Source organism: Panthera onca, chromosome D1, assembly GCF_046562875.1.
Source record: "Panthera onca isolate mPanOnc1 chromosome D1, mPanOnc1 haplotype 2, whole genome shotgun sequence".
Classification (NCBI taxonomy): domain Eukaryota; kingdom Metazoa; phylum Chordata; class Mammalia; order Carnivora; family Felidae; genus Panthera; species Panthera onca.
In genome coordinates, this window is record NC_138348.1 from 113,395,687 (window position 1) to 113,409,471 (window position 13,785).

The 13,785-nt window shown below is 40.4% G+C and overlaps 1 protein-coding gene across 5 annotated transcripts in view; it reads right to left on the reverse strand.

Moving 5' to 3' along the window:
* The window catches only part of DYNC2H1 (dynein cytoplasmic 2 heavy chain 1), a 343,887-nt gene that overhangs the window by 185,801 nt on the left and 144,301 nt on the right, over nt 1-13,785 (reverse strand). For all 5 annotated transcript variants that reach the window (XM_078432668.2, XM_078432669.2, XM_078432667.2 and 2 more), the window contains 5 exons: nt 13,396-13,519; nt 5,589-5,752; nt 3,984-4,103; nt 3,320-3,454; nt 1,589-1,732 (listed from right to left, as the gene is read on the reverse strand). In XM_078432668.2, coding sequence (XP_078288794.2) covers nt 1,589-1,732; nt 3,320-3,454; nt 3,984-4,103; nt 5,589-5,752; nt 13,396-13,519 — 687 coding nt within the window. The remainder of the gene's footprint in view (nt 1-1,588; nt 1,733-3,319; nt 3,455-3,983; nt 4,104-5,588; nt 5,753-13,395; nt 13,520-13,785) is intronic.

Sequence of the window (13,785 nt, forward strand, 5' to 3'; positions counted from 1 at the left end):
CATCTTCAAGATTCTATTGCTTTTTAAAGTAAATTCAAACACACACACACACACACACACACACACACACACGCAGGTCAGTGGTATTCGATAACCATGCTATGGAAGAAGTGTGGTTACCGAGGAGACGCTGGGCTACACACTTTTGTAAGGAGCACAGAATAACCAATGTTCTCCTTGGGTTTAGTCAGAACTGCTAACCTAGTTACCAGTTCTCATACTAGTGAACTCACTTTTAATGTGAATATTTTTTGACTAAAGGATAAAGAAACATTTAAAACAAACCTATACTTGCATACTTTCTAAGTAATTTATGAGAAACTTTTAATGAAAAATTATTCAAAGATCTATATAATCCATTGTTGGTTAAGAGACTGAAAAGGACACTGTTGCTGCCTCAGTCTACTGCACCAATGGCACGTGCTTCCACAGGTAGGGAGATGGCAACTGTGTAACGGCTCACAAACGTGCACTTTTGTGCCAGTCATCCGTGTCTAGGGATTTACCCAGGGGAAAAACGAGAGAAGGAAAACAATGGAAAAGAGAAAAACCACAAGTTTCTATAGCTGTCTTAAAACATGGCCAGATTCTTTGTCACTCCTCCTGACCACGGGCAGGTTTGTGACAGCTTCCGCCACACACAACACAGCACAAGGGATACCCACCCAGGGTCGGGTCGTGAAGGTTCTGCCTTACCGAGCAGAAGACACACGTTGGTCCCCCAGATGTCCCACCAGGAACGCACTGCTCCACACGGTGAGGAAGCCCAGCAGGGACAGTACATCAGTCAGCAGCCCTCCCACCAGCCCCAGGCACCAGACTCCCTGTCTCCCCCTCCAGTCCCACCTGAGGCCCCAAACATGGTGAAACAGAGATAAGCCATCTCTGCTCCGCCCTGACCAAATTCCCCACAGGATCCACGAGCGGAAGAAAAACACCACCAAGACTGGGGTAATATGCTATTCAGCACAGATAAGCAGACAGTGTCCATACAGCACCTGGTTACACGAAGTACTGTGCAGCCTCACCGTTTCTCAAAAAGACCGCAGGTTCCTATATATGACGTGAAAGTTGTCTGTGATATACTGACACTTACTTTCAAGACCATGTGATACCTGTGGGTTAAAACAACCTATATCCATTCACGTTCCCTTCCTTCTACGAGCACATACACTTGTTACGTAGCATACACTTCTGCAGCCCCGATAACTAGAACAAACCCTGGAATGTAGCAAAGCCTCAAACGACGAACGTGTACGATGAAATGTTCAATGTTCTTTTCCCCAAGTGAGAAGATTATGTAGACAATTTCTCTTTCTACCATTTTTAATGATACTCTATTACATATTAATTTGTACTCAGAATTTAAAACATTTCCATTCAAAGGACTGTCACACTGGGGTAGTTTGTAAGAACATAAAATACACTAAGGAGCCCGTTTCTTTAAATATGGCTTAAAATTGTTACGTGGGGTCTTCTAAAACGTAATTCTAAACAAGTTTTCTCAGGAAATTACTGTTACAAATTAAGTACCTAGAAAAGTGATCTCTCCTATTCAGTATCAGCTACGGGGCAAGCAAGAGTGTACCTGTTTGTTGTGCAGAGCCCGCTGGAATAGTCGGAGAAATGCAGCCAAACTGAAACGGTACATGTTGTTAATTTTGGCCAAGTCGGAGATGATGAAGAACATCTTGCTGGCACTCTCAGCCAGGGGAAGGTACGCATCCCGCTCCTGTGGACCACAGGTGGGGCAGGAAAACACCTCAGCAGTAGCGCCTTACTGCCACCCACAGACCGCCACACCCATGTGAGCCCCCCCCAGACAACCAAAGAAGAGGACCAATTTTATAACAGGAACAATAGGGCCCAGTTTTTCTTATTTTTATAGAACAGAGGGCAATGTATTTAGATAATTATCTGCCTCTCCGATTAAAGTCGCCTACAGAGGTAGAAGTGGCTCACGGTGGATCGGAATGAGGACCACCAGCACCTACATTAGGGAAAGGGTACGAAGACAGGCCACACAGTTGTGATCAGAAATTAAGTGACAAGAGTGTACATTCCAAAAGAGAACCAGCGTAGTAATAAAAAGGGCACCGTGCTACAATCCCTGCAGGAGAGGAAAGTTACAGCTGTGAATCACATGTGTGTGCAGACGGACGGACCAGACAGTCTACAGGTGTCCACACCAAATACCAAAAAGCACCTAGCACTGTTGGACATAAACACAGAACAAGCCAGTGTCCACGGGGACCTTCGCTCTGACAGAAAGTAAAGGGTGATTAAATGGCCTCTAGGCTCTGAATGGGACTCTGAGGAGGTTCTCCATGGCACTGTTATTCTGATCCGAGCACCAGGATTACAAATACGGTATTAGTAAAATTATGTGTGTGACTCAGCAACGCCTGTTCAGAAAGAGAAGGTCAGAAAGTCCAAAACCCTTGTGTGGTAAGATCAGAAATGACAGGTGTAACATCTGCCGAGCTTAGCCCTGGGACAGAAAACGAGGTGGCTAGATGAGAATCGGGTTGTAAACCTGTTCGTGCTTTGGTTTCCAAAGAGCCCTTCCTATAAAAAAAGACTTAAAAAGTAACGATATGTAAAGGTACAATTTGAGCAAGGGCTGAAAAGTACTCCAAGGAAACGTGAAAAGGTCACTGAGATGACTGGCAAAGAATTAAAGGATGTCCCTGAGAGCTGTGGTCAGGCTGGAGCCTGGAGATTCACAGTCACATACATCTGTTTGGGGGTGTTTTTCCTCAAGCAAAGTTCAATCACTAGAAGGTAGGAGAAGACAGGATATATTTATGTTATGGATTTGGGTTAGAATTTGGCAAAAGGAACTATCAAAAGAATAAGCCAAAAAGCATTTTGAGCATTTACAAGAAAATAGTTCAGATCATCACAATCATGGGGTCCGAGATGAGTAGGGAAGAAAAATGTTGTTAGTGGAAAAAACACCTGAAAACTCTCAATTAATACATTAAACATGCTTTAATTTTAAAAAGCTCCAGGAATGGCAAAGTTGGCTATTTGTGAAACATTAATTTTCAACTTCAGTACAGACTAGAGCTGCAGAACGTGAACCAGTGTGATGCCAGAAATCAGCAGAAGGCAGCGGCGCGTATTATTGATGCCGCGGGCACCACACCAGCCCCTCTGGGGCAGCAAGGAGCACCCCCAAGGCTCTGGGGCTTTGAAGTGCTTTCTATTTTGTAATCGTCATTCCCCTCAGGTCCTCATTCGACACTTTTTATCAGATTAACATAAAAGGTGAAGAAAACATGATAGAAGACCACAAAAGAAAGGAAATAATTACTTGGTCAAGAGAAATCTGGAGTCTGTAAGATTCTTTAAGTGACTCTTGAGTAAGTGCACTGCTTGCTTTCGTCTGATTCAGAGATTCAATCAAATCTTTATTTTCTAAAATATTCCCTTGAGATGTGGCAAGTGTCTGTAGCAAAAATTAACAAAATAACATGAATAGCGTTACACGTATTAAAATAAAAGAAGCCCATATTAGCTATCATTAATTTGATGGTTTTTATGAAACCTTACATTATTTTAAAAGAAATTCAACATTTTATAGTTTATAAGAATGGTACAGTAAATTATGATATACTACACGCATATGTATTAATTTTAGCAATCTAATAAAAGCTACTTAAAGGTACAGAATAAATCATAATTTCATGCTGCATTTTAATGTCATTCGAAATTCGGAGCATGCAATAAATATTAGTGAAATAATGCAATAAAAAGACAGTAATACATAAAAATCACTTGTCTTACACATTACTATTACTCCTTAAGATCTTGTATCCCAAGATACCTACTTTTTTCTCTTTGAAGTCTGATTTTAAGATATATATTCACATCACTGACACAACCAAAAACATGCTGAAGGCACTATTAAAAAATACTGTTAATTATATTCATTAAAAATGTAATATAAGAAAGTTTCCTGAATAACTATATCTTACCTCTAAAAGAGATTCCTCAAGCTTGGCTAACTGTATTTTCTTATCTTCTTCCTGTTGTAACAGTTTTGTTTTCTGTTCCTCTAGGTCAGGTTTCTCATGCTGAATAGTTAAAGCCAAAAGCTTAAAAAAAAAATTTTTGTTTTAAGTCAAAATTATTCTAGTGATGAAGTTCAAACAAAACAAACTTCCCACACACAGGTCTTATGTTTGACCAAATATCACAATAATTATTATATTATGTACCTCATTTGATTCTTTCGAGTTAAACATGAGACACTTCACAATTATTTCTGACCAGAAAAAGAGGCAAAATAGTTACACTGATCAATAAAGTATTAAATATTACAGGACACCTGTAAGAAATTGTATTACTTATCAATATGTAATTCTTAGTTCTAAACTTATAAAATTAGATTAAATATATAAAAAACATGGAAACTAGTTTTTTAATGGTAAGCATTCATATAAAGAAATTAAAAAATAACTTCCTTAAAAGACTGTGTCATCAAAATTGCAACGAGATACCATTTCAGGTCCACTAGGATGGCTACAATTAATAAGACAGATGTTGGCCAGATGGGGAGAAAGGAGAATCGTCACACACTGTTGGTGGAAAAGTAAAAGAGTGCAGTCACTTTGGAAAAGTTTGTCCTTCAAAATATTAGACACAGAGTTACCATAAACCCTCAAGTCCACTAAAAAAATAAAAACTTTTAAAAAAAATAAGTAAAAAACACTGAATTGTATACTTTAAATCGATGAATTGTATGATATGTGAATTGAATCTTAATAAAGTTATTCTTACAAAGCAACGTCGGGGCGCCTGAGTGGCTCAGTCGATTAAGCGTCCGACTTCGGCTCAGGTCATGATCTCATGGTTCATGGATTTGAGCCCTGAGACGGGCTCTGTGCTGTCAGTGTGGAATCAGTGTGGAACCTGCTTGGGATTCTCTCTCTCTCTGCCCCTACTCTACTCTCTCCCCCTCTCTCTGCCCCTACTCCGCTGATGCCCTCTGTCTAAAATAAACAAATAAACTTTAAAAAAGATTAACAAGTCAATAGGCACAATGTCTTTAAAAAGAGAGTGAGGAAGGAACTGTGTAAATAAAAGTCTAGATATAAAAACTCACTCTGAGATTCATAAAATATTCTGAAGTACAGTAAGTGATACACAGATGCAGGGAATTCAAAGAGGCCTATATTCTAGCGGGGAAAAAAAGTCACATGAGGAATCAGACACCCTTGCTCCCCTAGCCAAATAAGTCAACGAAATGCAATTTTCACAGTGAAACCTCAGTTTACATCATTAAAAAAGAAAAAGTAGCTGATCTTAGTCTATGATCCTTCTTTCTCTCCAATTCCACTACACACGACGGAAACAGGCCATAAAACCAAAGGCAGCAGCTTGATGTTAACGACGAGTGTCTCACGCAAAGGATAAAGGAAACCCGAATGCTTTACTACTCTAACTCACAAATACATTTTCAAGGTGTTTCCAGAAGTTTACATGCTCATCAGCTTCTTGAGACAGACTCCAACAAGGAATCATGTATTCACAGAGCTACAGAAGATGTCCCAGGCAGCGCACCGCCCACCCGCACGCACCTGGCCTTGCAATCCACTTCTCGTGGTGGTGAAGTTAACCTCCGTAACTATGGCGGCTGCGTCCGGCGGGATGAAGGGGTTGGGGTTTCTTGTTGACAAGAAAAGGCGGAATTCTTCATTGTAGTCGATAATTTTGTCACCTATTTGTACCACGTAACGTGGCCCTATGTTTTAAAAATGAAATTATCAGTTGGCTTCAGTATTCTATCTTTTGCTACGTGACATTAAAAAGTATAGTGTATATTTTCTGGTATTTCTAAATAGTTGGTAGTTTATAGGCTTTTCAGTAGAGTATGAAACAGCAACAGTTAGGCTACCCAAGAGACTATTAACCAGAATGCCCTATAAATCAGCTCTTATACAAATAGGGATAAACAATGATATCCATTATACACCATGTACGTGGAATGAATCAACAATTATACCATGACTTACAATTTTAATTTTACAACTAATTTATTTTTAAGAACAAAATACATGTTTTCAAAGATTTTCAAAGGTTAAGAAAAATACTGGACAGAATTTTTGAGAACCTCAGAATAGATTTAAATTTTTTACTTAAAAACTTCAAGTTAATATGAAAATAATTCAATGAGCACTTTATGGAGAATGATCTACCTATGTCCAAAAATCTATCAAAACAATGTTGAACCAGAGTCATTATCAGAGAAACCCAAATTTAAAAGACCAATGAAATACTTCTACATTCACTGGAATGGTTCAAGGTAATTTAAGCAGGATAAATGAAAAGAAAACCAGTCTGAAGGACATCATAATCAAACCACTGAAAACCAATGACCAAGAAAAATTCTAAAGCATCTAGAGAAAAATGACACTTCACTTACAAAAGAGCAAGAATAAACTCAGCAGGTGACCTCTCAACAGGAATGACATAAACTAGAAGACGAAGGAATAAAAACCCAAAAGTGCTTAAGAAAATAAAAACCAACCCCAAGTTCCATGTCAGGCAGAAAAAAAAATAAGTTTGTTTCCAGTGGACCTTCACTCAATGAAGCACAAAAGGAAACAGTTCAGACAGAAGACACATAACTGAGATGGGCACTAAGAGCACTCCCACCACCAGGAGCACCAGCTGACAGCCAACGGGTAGAGTGCGGAGTCAGGACATCGCAGTCTGACGCTAACACAACACTGGATGTTAACTACACTGGATGTAAAATGTAGAAAAAGAAAAACAACCTCACTGGAAACAAGATAATGAAATGCTGGCAGAATTTCAGAGAAGTAGAAAGGATAAATGTGTGGACGTACGGACTTGAAGAACAATAATTATCACGTGGGCCATAGAGATAATGCAAAGACAGACAGGGGATACGTGGCGTTAAAGTGCAAAGGAGAGAAGTGGCAAAGTATTTATTTGTATTAAAATGGTAAGTCCAAGATATATATTGTTATATGCAGGATGACCATTAAAAATATACAGAAAATGTTTTAACAACAAAAAAAAATCACGTCAATTAGAAAACTGTATCAGGTATTCTATGACAAGGTCAGCTGCATTGACTTACATGACAAATATTAGGGCAGCGTGGTGACTGAAGATGCAAAACCAAACGACAAACTGCTAATGAGAGGCACCCTTTAGAAACAAGACCAACAGAAAATTGAAAGTAAAAGAATAAAAGAAGTGAAAGTAGTACAAAAACTAGCCTCCCAAAGTATTGTAACCATTCTAATATCAGACTCTAAAACCTGATAACACTTCTGAAGAAAAGGAAGGACGTTTCATAATGGTAAAGAAAAGAATCCAAACAGGAAAATATCACATTTTCAAATATGTATGCATCCTGAAACACAGCTTCAAAATACTTAAAGCAAAAACTGAAGAAACTATATAAAAACGAAACAAATTCAAAATCATAGAGCCTTTAAGAAATCTCTCAACAAATCATAGAAAAAAACAAAATATAGCAGATAACACCACTACTAATAAACTTAACTGACTTTAGAAAAAAATTAAAACGAAAAGCAAATTTCACATAATTTTCATTTGTACATGGAACATACATGAAAATTAACCAATGTCCAATCACAGAGAAAGCTTCAACAGGATGTAAACAAGTGAGTACTTCAGAGTAAGCTCCTTGGCCATGAAAGAGTTATGCTGAAAATCAACAACAAAAAAGGAATCTAAAAAAACTGCAACTACCTGGAAATTATATAATAACAAAAGAGCCAAGTAATCTGACGAATCAAAGAAGAAGTCAAAACTTATGTTACGAAGCTGGCAAAGGGCTGAGAGAGAAATTTATAGACATAAATGCATATATTAAAAAACAGATTGAATATCAGTATTTTGAATTTCACCTCAAGAATCTAGCAAAAAAAACACCAAAGGAAATCTAAGGCAGTAACAGGAATGAAATAATGAAGAGCAAAGACCCAGTTTAAAAATACAATGAAAAAAACTGACATTAAAAGTTGATATATCGAAAAGATTAGTAAAACTGATAAACCCTTATCAAAGACTAATGGAGGAAAAAAAAGAAAAAAAATTATTAATGTCAAGAAACAAGGAGACATCATTACAAAGCCAACTGAAATTACAAAGTTATGAGAACATTATGTAAAAAATACACCAAAACATTTGACAATTTGGATGAAATGAACAAATGTTTGAAAATACACAGAACTTTAGCAAGCCTGACATACACACAAATTATAGGACACAAACATACAAAATAAATCCAGTGCTTAAAGGTCCTCAGCTCACATTTGCTGCCAATCTGCAACCAAAGACAGATCATCCTAAGAAAACATGCTGACTTGGCAAGAGGGTATTGGCCACCTGTTACAGGACTGGGGCTTATGTTAGGCGACTGGAAGACGGTTCAAGGGAAGTGTGGTTTGCTGGGGAACGGATGCTATCAGAAACAGCAGCCAGTTCTGTGACTGGTATCTTAATAATGTTTATCTAGGAGGTGAGAGAAATGGAGGGGGACTACGTTATAAATGGTTAAAAAAAAAAAAAATCAGAAGTCACCAAATTAGCTGGGAGAGGAAGATGTCTGGTTATTTTTCTGGTACGGGGAGTACCCTTGATTCTGCGCCTAGACATGAGGACGGTCACAGGAGGAGCCACGGGATGTTGGTGCTGCGGAAAGAGGCACGTTCACCAGGACAACAGCACAGCCAGGCCACAAGAGCCAGGCCAGTGCGATGGGACTCAGGGCCTCGCTCCGTTGACGCAGCGTGAGAATGCAAGCAAAATTATCCATCCTGCTGCGCGTCAGGCCCGTGGTCATCCTCACTGACGAGGGAGGCCAAATAGGGGCTTCTGGGGTGCAGACACAGGTCTATGTCTTGATCTGAACGCTTACACAGGTGTGTTCTGTTTGTAAAAATGCATAAACTGTACACATGCATGTGTATATTTTAATAAAATGTTAAAATTGAAAAATAACTGGTTTTCTCTGGTAAGTAGGACTAGTCATAAGGAGGGGAGGAACGGAACTCAGCTGCCATTCTGTACTATTTGATTTTGTAAACTAGGCATGTATTATTTTGATACAGAATTTTAAAAAAAATGCCCAAAGGAAATGGTTCATTGTCCAAAAAGGACCCTTATGTATAAGCCCTGTATTATAATGCCCAACACAGTCTCAACTGCATCAAGTCTTGACTTACAATGGAGTTAGCCTATGGAGTAGAGAATAAAGTTAATTTTTTTTCTTCTGGACACAAAATCTTTACTGTACTTTAGAGAACTATGGAGACAGAATGACTGGGAATAAGCACAAAATTTGGTTGCCTGCTCTCTTTCCAGGGAAAGTCCCAATTTATTTGTTCAGTATCTCAGTTCCAATCCTGATCCACATTCGAGAATACTGTTTGGTTTGGTTTCATCAACATTTATAACAGATACGGACACTGTATACAGTATACCCCCACAGGTCCAAACTCTCCAGAAATTTATCATCATCTGAGCTAGATAAATCCAAAGTACCATGTCAAATGTCCTATGGGTCCAAACATCCTATTACATGGATAACCTTTTGGTAATGGTCTCCACCAACAGAACTGCCCACATTGTATTCAATACCATCCAAGCCCGAATGACTAAAGATGAATAGGACTTAAGTGAGGACAAATACAAAACCCTGCCAATCAAATAACCAAAGCGACACTGCCCAAGCAAGTGAAGAATAAACTGCTGTCTCTATACCTACTATATACAAAGAGAGAGAATAACGATTCCTTTCTTGGCCTACTAGAAGCAGCATCTTTCATTCCTGGAATTTTTACAAAAGCCTATGTATCTGGTCAACAAACGTGTGGCTGGTTTTGAAAGGCTGCTCCTGCAAAACTGCAAAAGGCAACTTTGGAAGAAATCTGAGCAAGTATAAAACATTGCTGCCTTTGACCCCGTGTCCTTCAGATGCACAGCATTACAGACGTCTGCAAATAATCTCACATAAGAAAATCCAAAGGCATGCTACAGCCCATACACTATCCATAGACAAAATTTCTGGGAATCCAGAGCAGTGAGGATCCTGTCCAATGAGCTGACTTCAGGGAGCATTCGTTTTTGTTTTTTTTTTATTTTTTATTTTTTTTAACTTACAACCAAATTAGTTAGCATATAGTGCAACAATGATTTCAGGAGTAGATTCCTTAGTGCCCCTTACCCATTCAGCCCATCCCTCCTCCCACAACCCCTCCATTAACCCTCAGTTTGTTCTCCATATTTATGAGTCTCTTCTGTTTTGTCCCCCTCTCTGTTTTTATATTATATTATTTTTGTTTCCCTTCCCTTGTGACCATCTATTTTGTCTCTTAAAGTCCTCACATGAGTGAAGTCATATGATTTTTGTCTTTCTCTGACTAATTTCACTTAGCATAATATCAGGGAGTGTTCTTGGCAATAAGGCCACGGTGACAGTTACTAAAATACAACAGTGCAGTTGATTTATGAGTCAGAACGAGTGAGCTAACTTAGCATTATTCAACTTCAACACTCCTGGCAATTTGTGCTGGAAAACCATTTCTTGGAAGGAGAGGTCCTGAGCATTTTAAGAGGTCTGCCATAGACCACCCAAACTGTTGCAACCAAAAATGTCCCAGGCCTTGCCAAATGCCCTCTGGGGGACAACATCACTCCTGTTTGAGAAGCAGTGGTCTGGCTGTGTTCAGGTCCTGGGTCCAGTTGGGCCACCAGGGAGACATACCCATATGGAGAACCAGCCACGAGAAACAGATACAACGACTGATCACAAACTTCATCTCTGTTGTACATACAAATGCCCGTATGCTTCTAAAAGGAAGCATCCAGACTAAAAAGCCAACCAGAATGTTCAGCTTTCATCTCTACAATAATTCCCGATCCAGACCCAACCCCAACATGGAAATGAAATAACCACTGGACTGAAACAATCAATGAAAAATGCTTTTGACGTCTGTTATTAGAAAACTTACACTATATGCCCACCACACCAGCCTCTCCCTCAACAACTTCTAAGAGGCTGGCTGGTCCACAGTCTTTAGTTGCTTACCAGCTGCAAACTGGCACATGGACCTTCTGCTTGGGCGGAGTCACGAGGCACGTGTGACTCCGGAAGTAAAAACAACGAGAATCTGAAGAGGAGCTGTCCCTTGCCCTTCTTTTCCATCAGTACACATTTGAAGGGATTTCTGAACAGCATAAATGTGAGGAGGGAAAGTACATTCCAATCCTATTATCTGTGCTGACTGACCTCAGTATGTAGACAGGCAGTTCATACTGCTTAGATTAGGGACAGGGGATGTAACTAAAATTGGACACAGACTGTTTAATGTGGTTCTAGGACAGCCATCCTCTGTCCCCAAAGGAAACATATGATGACAAAATGGCAATTCACGGGCAACTCAACATGTTGGAAGACAACAATCTGAAATATATGCAAAGAGGATAAAAGATTCCAACTACTGTGAAATGCAACCCTGGAAGAAAGGCAGAAAAAATAAGGTAAGGGCAGAGATGAACTCTCTTTCCCTAATACTGAAATAAACAGACTAACCCAAACAGCCCTGCACAGCCAGGGGGAAGAGGGGTTCATAATGTGAGCTGCTCAAGATGTGAAATATGTAACTCTGCACCAGATCCAACTTCAAGGGACCTTGTCAACACCCATTCTCAGATGATGCTACGGACACTGCCAACACCCGACACCAGTCACAGCTGACAGAGGCTCAGATTCAGGGAGCCTTCAAGGGCCAAACAGGCTGAAGGGACAAATCCAGACGGCCCTAAAGCTTCATTCCCACCTCCCCTTTAAGACAGAATAGCAGGAGCTGGTCAACAGATATGAGGAAGGACCAGTAAAGAAGAGATGAACTGAGACCGGAGACTGATGTCGAAAGTAACTCCAGGTCACAAGGGCAAAAGTGCCCCTACCAAAGCTCGCTTCACAACACACAGCCACTGCCAGCCCAAGCACACTGATGTGCAAAACAGCAAGTGATCTATGAATGCGTTTTTCTCTCTGTCCCTGGTTTGCCCAATGACTCCAGTTTCTATTTAAACCTTGCGGCGTGAACATAAATGCTGTAGTGGCAGTGATGTGTGTGGTATGAATCAGGACAATACGGTCTCGAGTTTAAATGCTTTCCTTTCTACTCATCAGAGGCTGGCTCAGGTACCTACAAAGCAGTCCTGAGACTGGGCCACCCCCACACCATCCTGCTTACGAGATGGGCCCCTAAGAGGATTCTGGGAATTTGGATTTGGGGAGGGTTCTTACCTTACCCAGAACATGGTGGAAGAGTGGCTCACTGCGTTTTCACTGTTTGTACAAATAATGTGGTTTGTGCTGAACACTTGCGTTTTTGTTTGGGGAAGCTGGAAATCTGCTACATGCCAGGCCGAATGAGCTTACATAATGAGACCCCAGTGGGGCATCTGGGTGGCTCAATCGGTTAAGCTACCAACTTCAGCTTTGCGGTTTGTGGGTTCAAGCCCTGCATAGGGCTCTGTGCTGACCACTCCAAGCCTGGAGCCTGCTTCAGATTGTCTCCCTCTCTCTGCCACTCCCCTACTCATGCTCTGTCTCTGTCTCTCTCAAAAATAAACAAACATTAAAAAAAAAAAATTACCCCCAGTAAAAACTAGGGTCTGAGTTTGTACACAGTAAGCTTCCTTGGTATATGACATTTCACATGAGTCATTTCACAACCTGGTCCTGGGAGAGTAAGCACTTCCTGTGTGACTCCAATGGCAGAGGACTTAGAGGCCTGCACCTTGTTTCTGGACTCCTGACCTCACTTATGGTGTGCTTTCTCTTTGCTGATTTGTTTTCTATCTTTTCCCTGCAAACAATCTGAGCCCTGAGTGTGACTGTTCCAACTGTGCTCCAGAAGACCCCAACACGGCGCCCCCCCCCGGCCTTCCCCCCCACCTCCCTGCCGCGTCACTCCAGCCAGGGGCAGCTCAGAGACCCCGACACAGCTCCCCCCAGAGTCACTCCAACTGGGAGCGGCCCGGACACCCCAACACAGCGCCCCCCTCGCCCCCCGACCCGTGTCACTCCAGCCGGGAGCGGCCAAGACACCCCGACACAGCGCCCCCCCCCCTCGCGTCACTCCAGCCGGAAGCGCCCCGGACACCCCGACACAGCACCCCCCTCTGCAAAGGCACTTCAAGAATTCATTTACTTGCCACAGACTAGGAGGACATGCTCATATTCCCCCTGAAAATTTTCCATTTGGTTAGATTCCGTAGCAAGACAGAGAAAGGTCAAAGTTAGTTATGAAGCTAATTACTTTCGAAATTTTAAAAATAGCCATTTTGTGGAAACTGTCAAATATTTACCTTGAGCGACCAGATCTCGTCTCAATAATGGATAGAGAACAGCTTCTACACCGTCCATCTCCTGTATAATAAGGGTTTTCCCAAACCGCACTGCCAGCTCCAGAGCTGTGATAAAGTTACTATCCTGAGGGAATAAAAAGAATACGTATTAATTCCTTTAGTACCTTAATATTTACAAATGTCCTCAAAGATAATGAAGGAAGATGTTAATAAGAATAATATGAATATTTTAAAATTTAGTATGCATGTTAATAATTCAAATTATTCATGATTGTGTTTCTAGTTTTAAGTACTTGGTGATGAATCATTAGAGTCGAATAAATTATCAAATAGATTTCATAATTTAAACACACATAAAAAATAAAGATTTTTACAGTAACAATAAAAAAG